Below are 23,986 nucleotides of genomic sequence, written 5' to 3'. Positions count from 1 at the left end.
TGTTGTACAAAGTACTGTTGATGAGTCACATGTATCTTCTTGTTGTACATGGTACTGTTGATGAGTCACATGTCTATTCTTGTTGTACAAGGTACTGTTGATGTGTCACATGTCTCTTCTTGTTGTACACGGTACTGTTGATGAGTCACATGTCTCTTGTTGTACAAGGTACTGTTGATGAGTCACATGTATCTTGTTGTTGTACAAGGTACTGTTGATGAGTCACATGTATCTTCTTGTTGTACAAGGTACTGTTGATGAGTCACATGTCTCTTCTTGTTGTACAAGGTACTGTTGATGTGTCACATGTCTCTTGTTGTACAAGGTACTGTTGATGAGTCACATGTATCTTGTTGTTGTACAAGGTACTGTTGATGAGTCACATGTATCTTCTTGTTGTACAAGGTACTGTTGATGAGTCACATGTCTATTCTTGTTGTACAAGGTACTGTTGATGTGTCACATGTCTATTCTTGTTGTACACGGTACTGTTGATGTGTCACATGTCTATTCTTGTTGTACAAGGTACTGTTGATGAGTCACATGTCTATTCTTGTTGTACAAGGTACTGTTGATGAGTCATATGTCTTTTCTTGTTGTACAAGGTACTGTTGATGAGTCACATGCCTCTTTTTGTTGTACAAGGTACTGTTGATGTGTCACATGTCTATTCTTGTTGTACAGGGTACTGTTGATGTGTCACATGTCTATTCTTGTTGTACAGGGTACTGTTGATGAGTCACATGTCTCTTCTTGTTGTACACGGTACTGTTGATGAGTCACATGTCTATTCTTGTTGTACAAGGTACTGTTGATGAGTCACATATATATTCTTGTTGTACAAGGTACTGTTGATGAGTCACATATCTATTCTTGTTGTACAAGGGACTGTTGATGAGTCATATGTCTTTTCTTGTTGTACAAGGTACTGTTGATGAGTCACATGCCTCTTTTTGTTGTACAAGGTACTGTTGATGAGTCACATGTCTTTTCTTGTTGTACAAGGTACTGTTGATGAGTCACATGTCTTTTCTTGTTGTACCATCCTCCAGGCTTTGTGGATATCCACCGTTCTATGACGAAAATGACTCGGAGCTATTTAATCAGATCCTGAAGGCGGAGTATGAATTTGACTCCCCGTACTGGGATGACATTTCGGAATCAGGTACAGTGCCCCTTGTGTCCGGTCGTTGAACCATGTATTCGTTTTCCTTCCACTTTCCGAGCCAACTGTTACATCTAGAAAAAAAAACCCCAAGAAAATCTCAAGAAATGAAGGTGTAAGATTCGAAAGGAAAAAAAGATGTCACCTGGAATAGAAGAAATAATGAGATCTCCTGGGGATTGCGGTGTCGGTGCTCCTAGAGGTTCCTTCACACGAGTCACATCTCTGACTAATTCCTTGATAGTCCTCGTGGCAGGAGGACACAGGTGTTAGCTCCAGGAATGTTAGTGTTTGATGTAAGGGGAAGCTTTCTTGAAGAATTAGTCATTTCTTTGGATTTTTCGACTTTTTATAAAACCATATCGTATTTGTTCCATAAACAAAGCGGTATTGCAGATCAGTCCAATTTACTGCAATGAAGCTAAGCTGCAATACCAGATACAGCCCATTGACAGTGGTGGCGCTGTTTCTGGAAGACATGTGTGGTTTTTCTAATCTAGTTCAATCTATTCCATTTGTGGCAAGTGATGCACATGACCCAGGTGGTGAAGACCTTAGTGGACCTATCTAGGAGGAGAAGACCCTGGTGGACCTATCTAGTCAGAGAAGACCCTGATGGCCCTGTCTAGTCAGAGAAGACCCTGATGGACCTGTCTAGTCAGAGAAGACTCTGATAGACCTAATTAGGTGGAGAAGACCCTGGTGGACCTATCTAGTCAGAGAAGAGACAGGTTGACCTAGCTAGGCAGAGAAAACCCTGGTGCACCTATCTAGGTGGAGAAGACTCTGGTGGACCTAACTAGGCGTAGAAGACCCTGGTGGACATATCTAGGTGGGGAAGACCCTAGTGGACCGATCTAGTCAAAGAAGACTCTGGTAGACCTATCTAGGTGGGGAAGACCCTGGTGGACCTATCTAGTCTTAGAAGATTCTGGTGGACCTATCTAGGTGGGGAAGATCCTAGTGGACCTATCTAGGTGGGAAAGACCGTGGTGGACCTATGTAGGCAGAGATGACCCTGGTGGAACTATCTAGGTGGAAAAGACCCTGGTGGACCTATCTAGTCAGAGAAAACCCTGGTGGACTTATCTAGGTGGGGAGGTGGAGAAGACCCTGGTGGGCCTATGTAGTCAAAGATGACCCTGGTGGAACTATCTATATGGAGAACACCCTGGTGGACCTATCTAGTCAGAGAAGATCCTGGTGGACCTATCTAGGTGGAGAAGACCCTGGTGGAGCTATCTAGTCAGAGAAGACCCTGATGGACCTGTCTAGTCAGAGAAGACTCTGATAGACCTATTTAGGTGGAGAAGACCCTGGTGGGCCTATCTAGTCAGAGAAGACCCTGGTAGATCTGTCTAGGCAAAGAAGACCCTGGTGGACCTATCTAGTCGGAGAAGACCCTGGTGGACCTGTCTAGGCTGCACAAGATCGATCTTCCTACACAGCATTCATCCATTAAGTTGTCATGGCTTAAGATCAAGCTGAAGACCGTTAAAAAAAAAAAAAAGTTGTCTTCTGATCCCTATGAAATTCGTCAGGTTTTCCAAAGTTTGCCCTTACGTGTGTGGCCAACTTAAGTAGGGTGAAAGTAGAGAACCTTAGCCATGGCCCAACAGGTTGCATGAATAGTGGCAGACCAGTTGGGACAACCCTTTTATCAAAATGATAACTTAGGACCTGACTTATTATTTCCAGGGTTTTTTGTAAAGTCACTTATCTTTTTTTGTCTCTCATTCATTGACCTTTTTTTGCAGCAAATTCTTCATTTAGGGCATGACTTACCTTATAAAATATCCATAATGTTCTAGGATCTAACAGTATAATTTTAATGAGCTCCCATGTAATGCTTCACTTCACCTGTGAAGGTGCTGAAGGTAGGTCTGATCATCAGACTCTTTTAACCAAAAGAGACATTTTCTGAAAAGGATCACTTCTTTAACGTGTGGTGCCATTCATGAATGGCACCACACGTTAAAAAAGTTATCCTTTTCAGAAAATGTCTCTTTTGCTTAGAAGAGTCTGATGATCAGACCTACCTTCAGCACCTTCACAGGTGGAATGAAGCATTACATGGGGGCTACAACTACTATTATATCTTGCAGCCAAAGATTTCATCCGGCACCTTCTGGAGAGGGAACCAGAGAAGCGTTTTACCTGTGAGCAGGCGCTGCAGCATCCATGGTAAGATGGCCTTCATCTTCTCATCATCTATGAATTTATCACGTCGTCTTAGTTCCAGGCACCCGGCCAAGACTTGAAAGAAAAGCCTCAATATAAACTACTCTGGTTTCCTTCCGCTATTTTCAAGCACGTATTACAGTCCTGTGCCAAAATGCGGGCGGTGGAGTGCGAGCGGAGTGCAGTAATGTTTTATCATCACATTGATTGCTTTCCCGCTCCACAATATCTGACATTCTGTAACACTGCACCCCCTAAAGTGGTTGTATTAGGTCACAACCAAGGTTTTCCTATCTTATTTGATAGAAACAGCGCCACCCTTGTTAACTGGCTGTGTTGGGTACTGCAGCGCAAGTGAAAAAAGGAAATGTGTTGACAGAAAATGATCTACAGCTTTTTAATGACTGCACATGTACATTAGCAGCAACACAGTGACTTAGAACGTATGTTTTATCTTGAAGAATCTAATAAGCATGTACAGGAATGGGAGGAGGTGAGCTGTGACATCACCTATTGTGAATGGTGCATCCTGCTTTATCTACTGTATATAGAGGTGTTATCAGTCTTTGTACAGGAGGAGGAGGTGAGCTGTGACATTCCCTATTGTGAATGTGAATCCTGTGTTACCTACTGTATAGAGGTGTTATCAATCATTGTATAGGAGGAGGAGGAGAGCTGTGACATCACCTATTGTGAATGGTGGATCCTGTGTTATCTATTGTATATAGAGGTGTTATCAGTCATTGTATAGGAGGAGGAGGTGAGCTGTGACATCACCATTTTGTGAATGGTGGATCCTGTGTTATCTATTGTATATAGAGGTGTTATCAGTCATTGTATAGGAGGAGGAGGAAGTGAGCTGTGACATCACCTATTGTGAATGGTGGATCCTGTGTTATCAGTCATTATACAGGAGGGGAGGTGAGCTGTGATACTACCTATTGTGAATGGAGGAGCCGGTGTGATCTACTATATATAGAGGTGATATTAGGCATGTTGCAAGAGAACAAGGAGGTGAGGTGTGACATCACCTATTGTGAATGGTGGATCCTGTCTTATCTACAGTAAATAGAGGTGTTATCGGTCATTGTACAGGAGGAGGAGGTGAGCTGTTACAGCAACTTATGAATGGTGGATCCTGTGTTATCTTCTATATATAGATGTGTTATCAGTCATTGTGCAGGTGGTGGAGGAAGTGAGCTGTGATATTGCCTATTGGGAATGGTGGATCTACAAATTTTATGAGTCATTGTGTAGGAGGTGAGCTGTGACATCAGCTATTGTGAATGGGAATCTTGTGTTCTTTTCTGTATATAGAGTAGTTATCAGTTATTGTACGGGAGGAGGAGGTGGTGAGCTATGACATCACCTATTGTGAATGTGGATCCTGTCTATTTACTGTATATAGAGGTGTTATCAGTTATTGTACAGGGAGGGGAGAAGGGAAGCTGTGACATCACCTATTGTGCTTATGAATCCTGTGTTATCTACTGTGTATGGAAGTCAGTCATTCTACAGGAGGAGGAGGTGAGCTGTGATATCACCTATTATGAATGATGGATCCTCTGTTATCTACTGTACATAGAGGTGTTATCAGTCATTATGAAGAGGTGAGCTGTGATGTCTATTGTGAATGCTGGATCCTGTGTTATGTAATGTAGATAGAAGAGTTATCAGTCATTGAACAGGAAGGGGAGGAGGTGAGCTGTGATATGATCTATTGTGAATGGTGGATCCTGTGTTATATTCTGTATATAGAGGTGTTATCAGTCATTGTACAGGAGGAGGATGAGGTGAGCTGTGACATCACCTCCTCTAATGAGACAAACGTTATACAGTTTTTCCTTCTTAAATAAGTGCTCCTTGTTTAGCAGCCATTGTATTGGTGCCTGTGAAGATAATGAGACTGCAGAAAGGTCTTCAATAAAGGATAGTACGTGTGAGTCTGAAATAGCCCCTAGTGGCCGATCTGAATATTGTATCATTTCTAAATTTTTTTAATAAAGATTATGATATGAAAATAAAAAATGCCAAAATTTAAAACAAAATAAATGTAACCGAAAAACCTTCTTAAAGCAATAAGTCGTTTCCTAATGATATATACAAGCGACCGTTGCTGCATTTGGAGGCTAATGTAAATGTACAGAGCTATGGTGGTAATATCCTTCCTTCTGTATGGGATTGTTCCATAACGCGCACTGTTTTTTCTTTTGACGCGATGGGTTTTAATTTTTTTTTTTTTTACATTCCTGCTAATTATTTTCTGCGTTCCCCGATGTTTCGCTTCTGTATTTCTTCTGTTTGTATTGAAACAGAAAAAAAATACATCTTCATCCGTCACAACAAAGCGGCGTCCTGCGGCCCCGTGGTGCTTGGCACGACTCCCGGCATCGCTCCCGCTGCATTCTGGGAGTCGTAATGAAATGAGTTTTTATGTTTTATGTGATGAGTAAATAGACGACATTTAGAGGAAATTCTATTTTTATATTTATTGACTTTGTATATATCCCCTCGTTCAGTATAAACCCCCCCCCCATCATTAAAAAGAAATATGATATAATACAGACCCCACGGTCCCAGCGCTGGAGTCGTGAGTCATGGATATTTCTTAATGAGATTTCTATATCCAGGGCAATTTAGCTTCATCTCGATGGTATAAATCCTGCTGCCAAATTATAGACCCGTAAACCTAACACACAAGTTGCCCATATAAAAGGATGACCAATAGCAAAGAGTTGTGGCGGCAATTTCCATGTATACAGCATGCTATAAAATCTATATGTGCTGATGTTCTAAGTTCTATCTCCATGGTAACAGACTGCAAACAAATATTGTTTAGTCTGATCCTGCAGTTGACTCATTATATTCCTTTTTTTAAAAACTTGAAAGACTAAAAGTGCCCATACACTTAAAGGTTTTTTTTCCCATTAACTATATTGAATAGCTCTGGATATGCTAAGAGATAAATAAATAATCACTGAGGGTCTGAGTGGTGTAACTATAGCCCGATTGGCCCTGATGCAAAATTTGGACCTGAGCCCCCATCTGCATGTTGGTCAGATCTAAGGGCCCTTGTAGCTTTCTAAATCCATACTATGTTGCCCATGCCATCATGTAATAATGTCCACCATCTTGTGCCCCTTCCATAAATAATGTCCAACATCCTGGCCCCCTTCCTGCTATAATGTCCCCACCATGAGCCCCTTCCAGTAAGAATGTCCCCCCATCCCAGTGTAATGTCCCCATCCTGGCCCCTTCCAGTAATATATGTTTCCTTTCCTGGGCCCCTTCCTGGTAAAAATGTTGTCCATTCTGGCCCTTTCCTGTTGTGTCGCCCATCCTGAGCTGCTTCCAGTAATATTTTTCCCATTCCTGAGCCCCTTCCAGTAATAATGTCCCCCATCTTGGTATAATGTCTTCCATTCTGGGCCCTTTTCAGTAATAATGTCCCCCGTCCTGGTGCAATTTTCCCAATCCTAGCCGCTACCAGTAATAATGACCTCCATCTTGGTATAACATCCCCCATCATGGCCCCTTTCCAGTAATAATGTCCCCCTCCTGGTGTAATGTTCCCATCCTGGCCTCTTCCAATAATAATGTCCTCCATCCTGGGCCTTTACCAGTAATAATGTCCCCCATCTTGGTATAATGTACTCCATCTAGGCCCCTTTTGAGTAATAATATCCACCATGCTCATGTAATGTCCCTGTCCCCATCTTGGCCCCTACCAGTAATAATGTCCCCCATCTTGGTATAATGTCTCCCATTCTGGGCCCTTTCCAGTAATAATGTCCACCATTCTGGTGTAATGTCCCCATCCTGGCCTCTTCCAGTAATAATGGTCCCCATCCTGGGCCTCTACCAGTAAGAATGTCCCCCATCTGGTATAATGTCCCCCATCTATCCTGAACCCCTTTCTGATATAATGTCCCTCATCTTGGGCCCCTTCCTGGTATAATTTCACCCTCCAATCCCCTTCCAGTAATAATGTGCCCCACCCTGGGCCCCTTTTTGGCATAATGTCCCCCTTCCTGGTATAATGTCCTCCTCCTGAGCCCATCCTGTAATAATGTTCCCCATTCTGCCACTCCTCTAACACTTAAGATAAAAAAAGATTCTTCTCACCTTCGTCTGCTCCCATGACGGCTGGTGTCCTCTTCTGTAGCCAGGACAGAAAACGGTAGCTGACATTGGTGTGCCTACTATGGGTAACTCATGAAGCCACTGCTATGCACCGCCTGTGACTGGCACTCCAACGTCAGCTACTGGGCTCTGATTGGCCGGTGGTATATATTGCAGTGCAGGGACTCGGCGGGTCTCTTCACCGCATATCCAGCTTAAGTAGACCACCAGCTGTAGTAGATGGTGGCATTATCGAAGTAGAGTCAGACCCCCAGCTGAAGTAGAAGGTGGCATCGGCCTACCCCCCTCCAGCACTGGCCATTCATAGTCACACCCCCTGCAACCGCAATCAGTAATGTCTAGTCTGACTGCTGGGACCTCCCACACTCGAAAGATTTGAGGTCCTAATGTCCCCTCTCTGGATCCACTGATGGCGTGCATGCGTGAACCCTACTCCAATTCACTTCTCTGGGTCTGTTACTACCACTCCCATTTGATAAATGATGCTGTGTTACATTCCGCAGGATCTCTGGAGACACCGCTCTAGAAAGAGACATTCATGGGTCAGTAAGTGAACAGATCCAGAAAAATTTTGCCAGAAGTCAATGGAAGGTGAGTCAAGCCTAGATTGGTGCTATTTGAGGACATGAATATCTTTGTAGACCCCATTATGGGTTTAAATTACTGGTACTCGGGTAGGGTTGGCCACCCAATCTTGGTTCCTACTGGAATTGGCAAGATCTATAGCCTTTATCTAAAAGTGACTAAAGGTGGTGTCACACACAGCGACGACGACAACGACGTCACTGCTACGTCACCATTTTCTGTGACGTTGCAGCGACGTCCCGTCGCTGTCGCTGTGTGTGACATCCAGCAACGACCTGGCCCCTGCTGTGAAGTCGCCGGTCGTTGCTGAATGTCCAGCTTCATTTTTTGGTCATCGCTCTCCCACTGTGATACACACATCGCTGTGTGTGACAGCGAGAGAGCGACGAAATGAAGCGAGCAGGGAGCAGGAGCCGGCGTCTGGCAGCTGCGGAAAGCTGTAACCAGCGTAAACATCGGGTAACCAAGGGAAGACCTTTCCCTGGTTACCCGATATTTACCTTCGTTACCAGCGTCCGCCGCTCTCGCTGCCAGTGCCGGCTCCTGCTCTGTGCACATGTGGCTGCAGTACACATCGGGTAATTAACCCGATGTGTGCTGTAGCAAGGAGAGCAAGGAGTCAGCGCTAAGCACATCTCTCTGCACATGTAGCGACATTATGATCGCTGCTTCTGCTGTGTTTGACAGGTAAGCAGCGATCATAACAGCGACTTACAAGGTCGCTGCTACGTCACCGAAAATGGTGACGTAACAGCGACGTCGTTGTCGCTGTCGCTTAGTGTGAACCCAGCTTAACTCTTCCAGTATGGAAGCTATAATCCGATCTATGGTCTTTGGTTAAGCCTTTAGTCTAACTTCTATGGGGGTCCAATTACTTAGACTACCACTCATCACCAGACTGGCAGACTTCTGTAAATGAGGGGGCTTCAGTGCACCCTGGCCATGGCCAAGAACCTTATGGACCCAGATGCCCCATAGATTGCATTTTTTGGGCTTTCTTTTACATCTCATCCCTAGTGTGAGCACTGTCTTATCTCAGTCAATGTGTGTGCAGGTAGGTAGGGTCCACCTAAAACATGGTGTTCTAGTATAACTGTACTACGTCCTTATATATCTTTAGAGGGCCTTTAATGCAACGTCATTTCTGCGCCACATCACTAAGATGGGTCAGAGTGCCGAGACCGAAACAGAAGAAACACAAGGACAAGCCGTCCCGCATCAGAAGGATAAATGGTGATTAAAGGTGAGGAAAGATCGGAACCAAATATTGGGTGGGGAAAGAAATCCTTAGATGTGTCCTTCAAAAATGAGTTTTTATGACTATGAAGAAGATAGAACCTTTCCGTGGTAAAGAACAACCATGGATATGTCCTAATATAAATAATACACACTCGTAGAAGTGGTGAAAGTCGTAGGCCAAGACATGACGGGACGTCTCTAGCTTCACTTCATTGTACTTGATATGCAAAGGTTGTCCACTTTGGACAATCCCTACTTTTTAGAAGGGTTCCGTCATAACAAAACTGATAATAAAGAATCCCCGTTGGTGAAGTGAAACTTGGTATTGTTTCGTTTCCATACAGCACCTCCACAGGGTTAATTAGCTATTACATTACATTGCGCCTGTTGAAATAAATGGTCTCGGTAATTCAGGACAGGACAGGTCTTCCGGAACAAGAGACGTAGCTGTTCTTCACTCTGGGTGATGGAGGATCTTGGACCTCCTGAACTTGAGTACTCTCAGGTTTGGAATGTATCTCCTATCCTTGAGAAAAGGGGATAACTTCCCGATTGCTTGGGTTTGACCACTAGGACCCCATATTGATCACAAAAACCAGGGTACTGAGGAGTAACTTGTGAACATAGCGGTGGCCGATCTTTAGATGGCTGAGCACTGCACTTGATTGGTCTTCTGAATTCCCGTAAGAATCAACATTTTCCATTTCCAAGGGGCTCTTCAGAACCCTGGTTCTCTGCATTAGTCAATGTCCTAGAGTTCGGACACCAATGGTCGGGAAGTGGACACCATGGATAGGGAAAGACATCCGAACTTAAGAGTACCCCAACCAAAGATTTCCTAAAAAGCTGTCTGATAATGGATCTTCTAAACAGGACAACGAGCAGTCAAGACAGCGGTGGACATGTAATAATAATAATAATAATATAGGTAGGACATATAGGTATATTATGACAGCTTCACCATCTTGCTATGGATGCCACCATCCTTTGTTTACACGGTTGACTAATATGCAGTAGAGGGTCTTAAAACTCATCTAAGGAGTAAGCGATGGGAACATTTATGATTGTTCAAGTAAGTTCAGAACAGTTTTTAGGGCTCTGGCCAGAAAGTGGAAAGCCCCTTTAAGAAACTGCCTATTGACCTTGTTACTTCTTTCTCCTCACAGCTGGAACATAAAGACTTGACGTCTGGAGTACCCTCGTGCTAGGGATCTCCATGTCAGGCACTACACCCTTGCATGAGCTTGTGGTGACACCTGTCTGCATGATGCCTTCAGCGGCCAATGGCTGTTCTTCCCTTAGCCCACCACGGCCCCCTTTAACTTCCTACCCTTCCAGCCGGCCCCAGTTTTGAGATGGAGCACAAACATCACTTCAGTATTATTGATTCCCATGGTGTCCTCATACAACGGACCAGAAAGAGACCAAGAGGATTCACTTTGCTGGGTATCCAATACACCATCGCAACGTGAAGATGACGGTGGAACCAGGAACACTGCACTGTGATATTCACCATGTATCCTCATCTTAAGCCCCTTTCTTATGTTGCTAAGATCAGGACCTTCCAGAAAGATGACCTAATGGTCCTCGTGTCAGGTTCCTGAGATCATACGGAGCTTAATGTTAAAAGCAGCTAAAGCCATATCTGGTGCCCAAGGACTTGACTTGTCCAAGGTCACCACTTAGCCATCGTAATTCTCTTCGTCGGCCATACTCATGAGTTACATTACTCAAAACATAAGAAAAATAAAACTGAGGTATAAGAATGTGTGCCGAATCACTGGTGTCTCAATGGAGAGGACACCGAAGAAGACAAAGATGGTACGAGAAGATCCCCTTAAGACAGAACGTCTGGGACCTGGGAGGCTGGGAAGGTCATGAGCTGAATTTTCTTTGGGTCATGGACATCTTTGGCTGTGTAAATTCTAGTGGAAAAGTGTTGCCGTGATTGTAAACCCTGGGGTCCATGTGCCAAACCGCAGACCAAGAGCCCCACCATGCTTCCATCTCAACATGTGATATCTATGTTGAGGAGACACTTTCATAAAACACTTTATGGACTCACCATCATTCATCGAAAAAGCAAAAACCCTTCCCCTCAGTGAAGATGTGCCAAAAATGTGGAAAGTGTGCTTAGGCTTCTGGTGTCATTATGAAACACATAGTAATTGGTGTATTAGGACCGTGGTTTAGTTTCTGGAAGAGTGTACTCTTGTGATCTTACTGTAATAAACTACAACCGCTAACCCAAAAATACTATCGTTTCGAGTCTTTCCATGTTTTTTCCCCCCAAGCACCAGGGGGCATAGCGTATCTGTTTGGTGGGGTTCACAGAGGTGGTTTCCCCAGGTGCCAAAATGTTGGATCCCCTCTACCCAATGACTAGGAAGACCTATGTAGAATGAGTAAAGCAGCTTTCTCATCTTGTTCACAGCCGTCAGTTCCTATGCAGAGCGCAGCAGTCAAGATGAGTATGTCATCAGCTGCTGAGCTCTCCATAATGTAGGCAGCAACCAAGATCACAAAGTTCTTGATATAATAAAGCAAGCTTTGCCTATGCATAGCGCAGCAGTCAGTCATCAGCTGCTGAGCTCTGAATAATGTAGGCAGCAACCAAGATGACCAAGCTCTCGGTATATTAAAGCAAGCTTTGCCATCTTAGTGTCTCTGCATATATAGAGAGCAGCAGTCAAGATGAGTTTGTCATCAGCTACTGAGCTCTGCATATGGTAGGCAGCAACCAAGATGACCAAGCTCTCGGTATAATAAAGCAAGCTTTGCCATCTTAGTGTCTCTGCATATATAGAGAGCAGCAGTCAAGATGAGTTTGTCATCAGCTGCTGAGCTCTCCATATGGTAGGCAGCAACCAAGATGACCAAGCTCTTGGTATAATAAAGCAAGCTTCGCCTATGCAGAGTATCGCAGTCAAGATGAGTTTGTCATCAGCTGCTGTGCGCTGCATAATGTAGACAGCAACCAAGATGATCAGCTCTCAGTATAATAAAGCAAATTTTGCCATCTTAGTGTCTCTGCATTTATAGAGAGCAGCAGTAAAGATGAGTTTGTCATCAGCTGCTGAGCTCTGCATAACTGCATAAGGTAGGCAGCAACCAAGATGACCAAGCTCTTATGCAAAGCTTGCATTATTATACTAAGAGCTTGGTCATCTTGGTTGCTGCCTACCATATGCAGAGCTCAGCAGCTGATGACAAACTCATCTTGACTGCTGTGCTCTGCATAGGCAAAACTTGCTTTATTATATTGAGAGGTTTGTCATCTTGGTTGCTGTCTACATTACGCAGTGCACAACAGCTGATGACAAATTCACCCTTCACTGCGGTGCTCCGCATAGGCAAAGCTTGCTTTATTATATCAAGAGCTTGGTCATCTTGGTTGCTGTCTACCATATGCAGAACTCAGCAGCTGATGACAAACGCATCTTGACTGTTGCTCTCTGTATAGGCAGAGATACAAAGATGGTAAAACTTGCTTTATTATACTGAGAGCTTGTCATCTTGGTTGCTGCCTACATTATGCAGAGCTCAGCAGCTGATAACTATCTCATCTTGACTTCTGCGCTCTACATAGGGAAAGCTTGCTTTATTATACTATGTAGAGTGCAGCAGTCAAGATGAGATAGTTATCAGCTGCTGAGCTCTGCATAATGTAGGCAGCAACCAAGATGACAAGATCTCAGTATAATAAAGCAAGTTTTACCATCTTAGTGTCTCTGCATATACAAAGAGCAGCAGTCAAGATGCGTTTGTCATCAGCTGCTGAGTTCTGCATATGGTAGGTAGCAACCAAGATCTTGGTATAATAAAGCAAGCTTTGCCTATGCGGAGCACCGCAGTCAAGATGAGTTTGTCATCAGCTGTTGTGCACTGCATAATGTAGACAGCAACCAAGATAACAAAGCTCTCAATATAATAAAGCAAGTTTTGCCTATGCAGAGCACAGCAGTCAAGATGAGTTTAACAGCTGCTGAGCTCTACATAATTTAGGCAGCACCCAAGATGACAAAGCTCTCGGTATAATAAAGCAAGCTTTGCCATCTTGGTGTCTCTGCCTATATAGAGCGCAGCAGTCAAGATGAGTTTGTCATCAGCTGCTGAGCTCTGCATAATGTAGGCAGCAATCAAGATTACAAAGCTCTTCATATAATAAAGGAAGATTTGCCAACTTGAAGTCTTTGCCTATGCAGAGCACAGCAGTGAATATGAATTTGTCATCAGCTGCTGAGCTCTGCATAATGTAGGCAGCAACCAAGATGACAAAGCTCTCGGTATAATAAAGCAACCTTTGCCATCTGGGGATCTGCGTATGCAGAGGGCAACAAAAAACAAATTTTGAACTTCTGCGCTCTGCATAGGTAACCGCTAACCCAAAATTACTATTGTTTCAAGTTTTTCTATTTTTTTCCCAAACACCAGGGGGCATAGCTTATCTGTTTGGTAGGGTTCACAGGGGTGGTTCCCCATATTCAAAAACTTTGGATCTCCACTGTACAATGACTAGGTAGACCAACGTAGAATGAGTAAAGCAGCTTTCTCATCTTGTTCACAGTCGTCATTTCCTATGCAGAGCGCAGCAGTCAAGATGACTTCGTCATCAGCTGCTGAGCTCTGCATAATGTAGGCAGCAACCAAGATGACAAAGCTCTTGTATAAGAAAGCAAGCTTTGTCAATTTGGTCTTTGCCTATGCAGAGCGCAACAGCAGACTCATTTTGAACTTCTGCACTCTGCATAGGCAGCAAGCAAATATTTCTAACCCTATCTAAGGTTACAGTAATGAAATTGTTACCATGAAAAAAAGAAGAGTTGAGAAAAAAATATTACTTTTTATTTTTTAGATTTGAAGTTGGATTTCAGAAGAAAATAGAGGGCGAAAGGGAAAACTATAATTATATTCACGGCATACGTCCAATAATGCTACATATAATCCTAAATAAACCGGGCGATACATAATGGAGCTCCTAGTATCCAGTTACCTCCATATAAGGATTCACTTTCCATCTGGAACCGCACATTAAGGGACCTGGGATCTGTTATTACTTAGACATAACCATAGATAAGAACGCTGCTCTCAATATATAGACATGGACCAGACATGAAGAAGTAGGTAGGAAGGACGTACAGCTAAAAATTACTTAAGAGCTACAAATATCCAAAAAAAAGGATTAAAGTAGAGAGTTCTGCTTAATGCTTTTTTTAATCACAAAAGTATATATTTTTTAATTTTTCAGAATTTTTTTTATATGACAATTTTTACACTGGACACTAGGGCTTTTCTATACTCCTACTCCTCGTTCTTCTAGGAGATTCACTTGTACATTAGCAGCAATAGACTGACTGAATAAGATTGTATGTTTTTGTATTGAAGCATCTAATGAGCGTGTGCAAAGATCATAGTAAAGGGAGGGGAGGAGGTAAGTTGCGTCATCTCCTGTTGTTGTTGGTAAATACTGTGTTATTAGTTGTGTGTAGAGATGTTTTCTGTCTTTGTAATCCTGTCTGTGATGATAATCAGACTTCTGAAAAGATGTGACTGCATGATAGTGAGGGACAGGGGCCCCTATACTGTCCCTCATGCTAGGGGACCATAGATTATCCCTTCTCTCAGGGTTACCCCTAATGGTGTAGATGCCTGAGTCCCATGCCTGGGTAATCAGTCCCCCCTTTTACAGTGAAGGAAGGGGCAGGAGTGTGATGGTGACACAGATTTAGACAGGGAAAAAACAAAACTCAGACACACTGCAAACTCACAAGAACAAACTGTAAGACACTGAGGAAAAAAGCAAGAGCAGGAAGGCAGCAACAGAAGGACAACAAGGGTTATCACCACAACTGTTCAAATCAATAATGCACACAACCACCAATGAGTCTGGATCAAACCACCTTTCCAGACCAGTACAGAAAAGCTGTAGCTGGCACTAAGGGAAGTGTCCAACCAGCATATATAGGAGGGGACTGAATGTGACTGGCTCCCCCACAGCATGTGACTAAAGGAGATTAACAAGCAGACCAGCAGAGATTAACTCTTGCTAGTCTACCTCTGAATTAGAAGTCTGTGTGTTGACGCCAGCGTCTCCCTGCGCTTATCACAAACATCAGAGAAGGTAGAAGGTAGAGTGTAAGATTCTGGGGTTTCCACAGATCCTGACCCTGCCATGACAGTTGACTATGCCTGCAAAATCCTCCTTACAAAAGTATTCTCTAACAAAACCAGGAAATATGAGTCTAAAATAGCTTGCTCCCTTCCCTTATTTCCTCCTCCCTTCGCTATTACAAACTCCAGTGATGTCATCACTCAAGGCCTTTTAAGGCCGACTCACACCCATGTGTATCTGAGCATTCATCTCAACAAACTTCTCTTTCTTCTTCCAATCTACATTTACTTTCTGGGTCAGATCTGCAACTAAGACCTCTGTTTGCTGTAACCTTAACAAACTCTTCTCTGGACTTGTTCCCACTACAAATGCTGCTGCCAATCCTAAACTGACTATGCATTCTCAGTTCCTGAGTCTTCTGGAGTTTCCTGCTCCTCATCTACCTGCTGTCCTGATCCTTGCTATTCTATATGGGATGTTGTGCTGTCTGTGCCAATGTCTTCGTTCAGTGTTGTCAGTCTGCATTTAATTTCGGGCTCACATCTGCAACTAAGACCTTCATTTGCTGTAAGCATAACAAACTCTTCTCTACACTTATTCACACTACAAAAGCTGATGCAAATCCTAAACCGTGTATATATCTTCAGTTTCTGTGTCTTCTGGTGTTTCCTTCTCCCCTTGCCTCCCTGCTGTCCTTTGCTTTATTGCATTCAGTTCAGATCTGCAACTACGATCCTCATTTGCTGTAAGCATCACAAACTCTTCTCTGGACTTGTTCACACTACAAATGCTGGTGCCAATCATAAACTGTCTATACATCCTAAGTTTCTGTGACTTCTGGTGTTTCCTGCTCCCCTAGCCTGCCTGCTGTCCTAATTGCCGCTGTTCCATATGGCAAGTCCTGCTCTTTGCGTAATAGCCTTCGGTTCAGATCTGCAACTACGATCTTCGTTTGCTGTAAGCATCACAAACTCTTCTCTGGACTTGTTCACACTACAAATGCTGCTGCCAATCCTAAACTGTCTATACATCCTCAGTTTCTGTGTCTTCCGGTGTTTCCTGCTCTTCTTGACAGCCTGCTGTCCTGATTGCCGCTGTTCCATATGGCAAGTCCTGCCCTTTGCGTAATAGCCTTCGGTTCAGATCTGCAACTAAGATCTTCATTTGCTGTAAGCATCACAAACTCTTCTCTAGACTTGTTCACACTACAAATGCTGCCAATCCTAACCTGTCTATACATCCTCAGTTTTTGTGTCTTCTGTTTTTTTCTGCTCCCCTTGCCTGCCTTTTGTCCTAATTGCCGCTGTTCCATATGGCAAGTCCTGCTCTTTGCGTAATAGCCTTCGCTTCAGATCTGCAACTAAGATCTTCGTTTTCTGTAAGCATCACAAACTCTTCACTGGACTTGTTCACACTACAAATGCTGCTTCCAATACTAAACTGTCTATACATCCTCAGTTTCTGTGTCTTCCGGTGTTTCCTGCTCCTCTTGCCAGCCTGCTGTCCTGATTGCCGCTGTTCCATATGGCAAGTCCTGCTCTTTGCGTAATAGCCTTCGATTCAGATCTGCAACTAAGATCTTCGTTTGCTGTAAGCATCACAAACTCTTCTCTAGACTTGTTCACACTACAAATGCTGCTGCCAATCCTAACCTGTCTATACATTCTCAGTTTTTGTGTCTTCTGGTTTTTCCTGCTCCCCTTGCCTGCCTGCTGTCCTAATTGCCGCTGTTCCATATGGCAAGTCCTGTTCGTTGTGTCATCATCTCTGGTCCGTGTTGTTCACCTCATTAAGTGAGTTCATAACAATGGCCAGAAATTGAGGTCATTATCAGTAATCTCTAACCTGTAGATCAGTTGACATGTAAAACCGCGCTGAGAGCTCCTGGGAAATGTATACATATAACCCTAGGATGAGTCCACCGGCTTATATTATAGTGCCATATAGTGAACAGGCAATACAGCCATACAGTGTCAGGATAATAACACAATCATTATCAAGTCCTTAAAAACCTGCAAAACAAGACGAAAAAGAAAAACACTACTGAGATGCCTGAACTGTGACTGGTTAAAAATAACACCAAGTCCCCCCCCCCCCCCCCCCCCGTCCACATCTGATTTATTGGTCAGTGCTAAGTATGGCGGCACATAGCTGGGGGTTTGAGTCGAGAGAATCCCACAGCCACTTTAGTACTTGAATCACGGTCAAGTCGCATGACTAACGTTATCTCATCTCCGAGTTCAGCTATTTGTAGAAGAAGAAAGTATCCAAAGGCCGAGTGGCCAAGCTGCACTTGTTCCTTGGCACGTGGCTATGGGTGGGTTTTTATGGTCCAGCATCAATAAAAAAAATGTAAAAAAATCACCCTTGGGTCAGCATTAGGGGGTGTAGGTATAAGGTGTGAGAGGAACCAATGGTTCCAGACCCTGAAAAATCCCATTTAAAGTAAGAATTTGCAGTACAATGTCTGTGGATTCCCCTAACCCTCTTCATAGAACTCTATAAGCACCAACTGTCACCCCCTATCTCAGTAATGGAGAAATCTGTTTTCGCAAAATGCATAGTTTATGGAGTGAAAGATCAGTGCAGGAGATGAAAGAAGCAGATTTCTCTGATAAAATATGTTGCTGACTACTTTGGAAGGAGCCTGTCTCTGAAAGAAGCTGAGGAGTCGTGACTATTACAGCTGCAGTGTTTTGCCACTTGAAGAAACTTAGAGTGTTTTCCTTTTTGTGTCTCTTTCCCTTACCTTGTGTTGTATGGTCCAGGAGATAAAAGAAGCAGGTTTCAATGATAATATATGTTGCTGACCACATTGGAAGGAGCCTGTCTCTGGAAGAAGCTGAGGAGTTGTGACTATTGCAGCTGCAGTGTTTTGCCACTTGAAGAAACGTGAAGTGTTTTCCTTTTTGTGTCTTTTTCCCTTCCCTTGTGTTGTATGGTTCAAGATATGAAAGAAGCAGATTTCTCTGATAATATATGTTGCTGACCACATGGGAAGGAGCCTTTCTCTGGAAGAAGCTGAGGAGTTGTGACTATTACAGCTGCAGTGTTTTGCCACTTGAAGAAACTTGGAGTGTTTTCCTTTTTGTGTCTCTTTCCCTTATCTTGTGTTGTATGGTTAAGGATATGAAAGAAGCAGATTTCTCTGATAAAATATATTGCTGACCACTTTGGAAGGAGCCTGCCTCTGGAAGAAGCTGAGGAGTTGTGACTATTGCAGCTGCAGTGTTTTCCCACATGAAGAAACTTGGAGTGTTTTCCTTTTTTGTCTTTTTCCCTTACCTTATGTTGTATGGTTCAGGATATGAAAGATGCAGACTTCTCTGATAAAATATATTGCTGACCTCTTTGTAAGGAGCCTGTCACTGGAAGAAGCTGAGGAGTTGTGACTATTGCAGCTGCAGTGTTTTGCCACTTGAAGAAACTTGGAGTGTTTTCCTTTTTGTGTCTTTTCCCCTTATCTTGTGTTTCCACTTTAGGCTATTGTACTGTGCCGTACGGGTAGCACCCCTATTTTTTCTTAGTGCTTAGTTAATTTGACTGTTCTATATAGAGGAAGAGTATAGCGGTATCCAGTGGATGTAGGTTGAAGCTGTCCAGTTGTGTGTACAGCAGGGTAAGTTATCACAGTGTTAATAGGTTTACACGGGCTCCGCTGTAGTATATACACACATTTCCTAAGCTTTTGTGGCCTCGGTATAAACACTTCAGTTTGATGTGCTCCATGGGAAAGTAAGTCACGAGCGGAGAAACCTCTGGTCTGGACTAAGCTCCCAGTTGTCATAACAGGAGACGGATAGACATGGCACTCGTTCTCCCTGAGTGCACTATCAAGGATTGTTTATGGCAGATATGTAACCACCCCGGCCCCCATCCTCATACCTTCCCCCTCCGCCGCCCGGCTCTGGACTATTTCACTGAGAGCCTCTACCCATTCCAGGCAGCGCGGCGTCTTCTGTCATCGCCATATAGAGCCAAGATTACAGGCACTCATGGAGTTATGTGCTCATTCATCAGGTTACACAATTCTCCGATCATCAATATGGTGGTGGGTTTTCCACCTTGTGTCCTTTTCCACCTTAGATCCCTGCACCAGTTCCCAAGGATGGACGTTCGGGTTAGATCAAGGTTGGCCATAGTCATGTATCCTGGGCAAAGCAGAAAGACCTCCCTAGCTTGTCCTCTGCCTGTCACGCTAGGTACGGAGAAGGACCAAGCAAATGGCGGAAGGGAAGGGAAGCCCTGTGTCTAGGGAAAGGGGAGATGGTGACCCTTGACCAAACCTACCACTGGCCTTTGGCTCCCCTGACCACTCTAGATAGGTTCTGCACCTATGTGATGAGCAGGATACCCAGCACCTGGCTTCCCTCACCATCAGAGGTAGGCTTCGCACCTATGCGCCGAGCAGGATACCCGGCACCTGGCTTCCCTCACCACCAGAGGTAGGCTTCGCACCTATGCGCCAAGCAGGATACCCGGCACCTGGCTTCCCTCACCACCAAAGGTAGGCTTCGCACCTATGCGCCAAGCAGGATTCCTGGCCCATGGCTTCCCTCACCAACCCTAGATAGGTTCCGCACCTATGCGCCGAGCCGGATACCTGGCCCCTGGCTTCCCTCACCACCCTAGATAGGTTCTGCACCTATGCACCGAGCATGGATCCTGGCCCATGGCTTCCCTCACCACCCTAGATAGGTTCCGCACCTATGCGCCGAGCAGGATTCCTGGCCCATGGCTTCCCTCACCACCCTAGATAGGTTCTGCACCTATGCGCTGAGCAGGATACCTGACCCCTGGCTTCCCGCACCACCCTAGATAGGTTCCACAGCTATTCGCCGAGCTGGAAACCTGGCCCCTGGCTTCCCTCACCACCCTAGATAGGTTCTGCACCTATGCGCTGAGCAGGATACCTGACCCCTGGCTTCCCTCACCACCTTAGATAGGTGCAGAACCTATGCGTCGAGCAGGGTACCTGACCCTGGCTGACCCAGACCTGAGCCCTAGGTAGTGAACGGATGGGATGAGTGCTTAGTCAACCCCACTAAGCTCTAAAGAAGACACAGGAATAACAAACACGGGGAAGTGAACAAATTATTTATCTCCAATAAGACTGAGGGAGAGGAACAGCAACAAACAATGTTTCTTCAGATGAAACATTTCATCTATGAGCCAAGCAGGATACCTGACCCTGGCTGATCCTGAACTGGGCCCTAGGTAGGGAACGGATGAGATGAGTGCTTAGTCAACCCCACTTGTACTTTTCCTATGAAACTACTGGAAATAGCTGAGTACACTGCTTTACTTTTTTCAGCAGTTTCATAAACAATGAATGGAGCATTGATGCGCATGCGCATCCCCCACTCTGTTCTCTCAGGGTATTTCAGAGCCCCATACACAGGATCAGTGGGAATCTGACAGCTGCGACCAACACTGATCTCAAGAATAGAATTCGAAAATGCCCTGTCGGACTGGAGCGACGGCTGCGCATGCGCATCACTGATCTGTTCATTGTCTATGAGACTGCTGGAAAACACAGAGTGCTGTACTAACCTATTACTGGTAACTTTCCAGGCCGTGGATGGAGTGGTGATGCGTGTGGAGACACGGGGCTCAGTGGGTGCTCTCGTCCACTAAAACCCGCCGCCTTTAGAAAGACAGCGTGGCTCAGGGCTCATCCCAACTGAACGCCGGCCTCCTTAACCGTGGGCGTAACACTACTCAGACAACACAGGGTGAGGGAACCACAATATTTAGACTTTATTGGATCCCCAAACAATTAACGGCACATAACCAGCAAAACACACAAATGTAACAGGCAACAGAGTCTCACCCTTCCGCTGGCTCACCAGGGATTTAGAATGTCCATGCCTCACAGGTTCCAAGCTGTCTGAGGTCTGCAAAGTCTGTAACAGGTGACTGAACTGTCCCAACCTGAGTGTCCTCCTTAGGTAGTCCTGGTTTGATGTTACAATCCTGGCAGCCGGAGTCGAAATCCCTAGGCTGTGGATATGGTCTCCAACCGGAACCGGAGTCCCTAGATTGAAGCCATAAGATATCCTGATCCTCTAGTCAGCTCCAAAGAGCTTAGACTGGATCCATCAGCATCAATCAACCTTCATCAACCCTGGTGGCTTAAAGAAGTCCCTTTTATAGCCATAACCTTCCCTTAGGATACACTGCGTCCTCATCGATTGGTTGGACAAGATTGCTTCTCCCATTTGATGAATTTCAAGCTGCATGGATAATGTTCATTTAAATGATGTGCATAGAAAGACTCAGTATATCTACATGGAGTCGGCAAGTCACCGACTAGACAATGGCTACTAAGGTAATTACATTATCAATACACAACTTCAATACAATGGTTACTGGAAATGTCTGGAGAACAATACGTCTGGCTTTCAGTGGCCAACACAATTACATTGAGTCAACAAGAGTCTTGTAAAAACAATGAGGGACTTCTCCCCAATCTATAGACAATCTATCGTGCTGTCTGGCTGGATTTTAAGAAACTTTAACCCATGAGAGTCCATGTCGTCACAATGCGCATGCTCAGTCGTTACTCCATTCTCAGGATTGTGGGGATCTGTCAATTGGGAGAAATACTGATCTGAATAACAGGGCTCAGAAATGTCCTGTCAGGATGGAGCGATGGCTGCGCATGCGCATTAACACTCCATTCATAATTTATAAGACTACTGGAAAAAGCAGAGTGCTGTACTCAGCTTTCCGGTAGTCTCTAGAGAGCGTTGGCATGCTCTCACGGGTGTGTCATAGTTGACAGACAGTCATGTGGTTTCTGGCAGTAGAAGGTCAAAGTGTTTGGCTGCACAAAATACTCCCTGACTTTCTATTTAGGGCCCAGCACTAGGGATACCTAGGGTCAGTCAAGGCCAGGTATCCTGCTCTGCGCAGAGGTGTGGAACCTATCTATGGAAGGAAGCCAGGGGCTAGCGGTAGGTTTGGACAGGGTCACCATCTCCTCCTTCCCTAGACCGAGAGGTTCCCCTTCCATGTTGCTTGGTACTTCCCCGTACCTAGCGTGACAGGTATTGTACATTTATCCTATATCCTTAATGGGCCAATCAGGGTCAGGTATCCTGCTCGGCGAATAGGTACAGAACCTATCTAGGGGTGGTGAGGGACCCCATGGATCAGTGGTAGGTTTGGTCAGGGGTCACCATCTCCCCCTTCCCTAGATACAGGGTTTCCCTCCCTTTTCCAAGTTTGCTTGGTACTTCCTGTACCTAGAGTGACACGCGCATGCGCAGCAGTCGCTTCATTTAGACAGGGCATTTCAGAACTCAGTTCTTGAGATTGGGGTTGTTTGCAATCATCAGATCCCATCAATCTTGATAATGGAGCAATGAGTGAGCATGCGCATCTGTGCTGCCCCTGCAGCGGATCAAACCGCTCGGATCCGGCGGTGGTGGTTACTCGTGGTTCGAGGGTCTCCGGTTCGGGGGCTTAGGGGCCACACTCAAATGGAGAGGGAGTATTTACAGGGGATTTGGTATAGTTCGTGACGCCACCCGTGGTGAGCGGTTATTGGGAGTACCGCCGCTGCCGTTGGGAGTACCCAGGGTGATGGAGTGGGGCAGCTTGGTGATGTTGCCCTCCATGGGTAGGGGTAGGCCCTGGGACTCTGGATGGTGATGTGGGGACACAGTGCAGGGGTCAGTCGAGTACTCACTCAGCAATGAAGCAGACGCTGACAACAGGGTAAACCAAGTCTCTGAACGCCGTTGCCTCTCGGAAGGATCTCGTCCGGGTCCCGTCCCCTGCAGCACTGCCTGGTGGCCCGTAACCTGCCTCCTGGCACCAATTTAGAGTGTCCGTTGTGGTCCGGAAGCTTGGAGCTGTCCGGGCCCCGCTCCCCACTGTGGCTAAATGGAGGAGCCTGCTCTCAGGAGCTCACGCTTGGGATTTCAGTGGGCCGCTTGGTAGGAAAGCCCTATCCCCCTCGTTGTGCTAGTGCCCCCGCACTCTAAGCTGGTGGGAACAGTCCATAAAGCCCCTATCCTCTGCAGGTTAATTGCCAGGTTGCCTGAAGCTTCTCCCCGACCTAGGGTCCATGTACCCCGACGTGCCTTCGGTCCCGGACTGGTGATAGGAGCTGGCTGCTGACCCTCCTCCTTGACAGGTTCCAGGCACCTAGACAGATAAAGCTACTGGATAGGGATACACCGTAAATATAAATATAAATAGCTAGGTAACCCAGCGAAATTAACACGCCTAAAATATAACTTTTAATGTGATAGAATTAAAATAAGAGACCAACAACAATTATAGCGCAGAAGGCGCCTAAAAATGTCACTACCTGTGATATCCTATATAGTTCATTAGTAGGAATATTCTTTCACAGAAAGACAATAGTAATAGAACAGCAGCAAAACAATCCCCATGTTGTAGATTGCTAGATAGGGAATAATAAGGAACAGTCTCACCCGTCTTCAGGTCACTGTGGACGAATGTTCCTCAGACAATCAAATTTAATTACTGTGGAGTTGACCAAAATCAAAGAGATCCCCTGGTTCCACCAGGTATTCCAAGGATCC

The 23,986-nt window shown here is 45.0% G+C and overlaps 1 protein-coding gene across 1 annotated transcript in view; it reads left to right on the top strand.

The window, feature by feature from the left end:
• PNCK (pregnancy up-regulated nonubiquitous CaM kinase) overlaps window positions 1-11,569 on the top strand; it is a 70,735-nt gene extending 59,166 nt beyond the window's left edge. Inside the window, exons 8-12 of the mRNA XM_075324263.1 lie at window positions 1,053-1,165; window positions 3,271-3,349; window positions 7,993-8,080; window positions 9,195-9,317; window positions 10,480-11,569. Of these exons, the coding sequence (XP_075180378.1) occupies window positions 1,053-1,165; window positions 3,271-3,349; window positions 7,993-8,080; window positions 9,195-9,311 (397 nt within the window). The 3' untranslated portion in view covers window positions 9,312-9,317; window positions 10,480-11,569. The remainder of the gene's footprint in view (window positions 1-1,052; window positions 1,166-3,270; window positions 3,350-7,992; window positions 8,081-9,194; window positions 9,318-10,479) is intronic.
• Window positions 11,570-23,986: the final 12,417 nt, after the last annotated feature.

The sequence above is a fragment of the Anomaloglossus baeobatrachus genome, chromosome 9 (genome assembly GCF_048569485.1).
Source record: "Anomaloglossus baeobatrachus isolate aAnoBae1 chromosome 9, aAnoBae1.hap1, whole genome shotgun sequence".
NCBI lineage: Eukaryota > Metazoa > Chordata > Amphibia > Anura > Aromobatidae > Anomaloglossus > Anomaloglossus baeobatrachus.
This window is presented reverse-complemented; position numbering and strand designations above follow the sequence as displayed.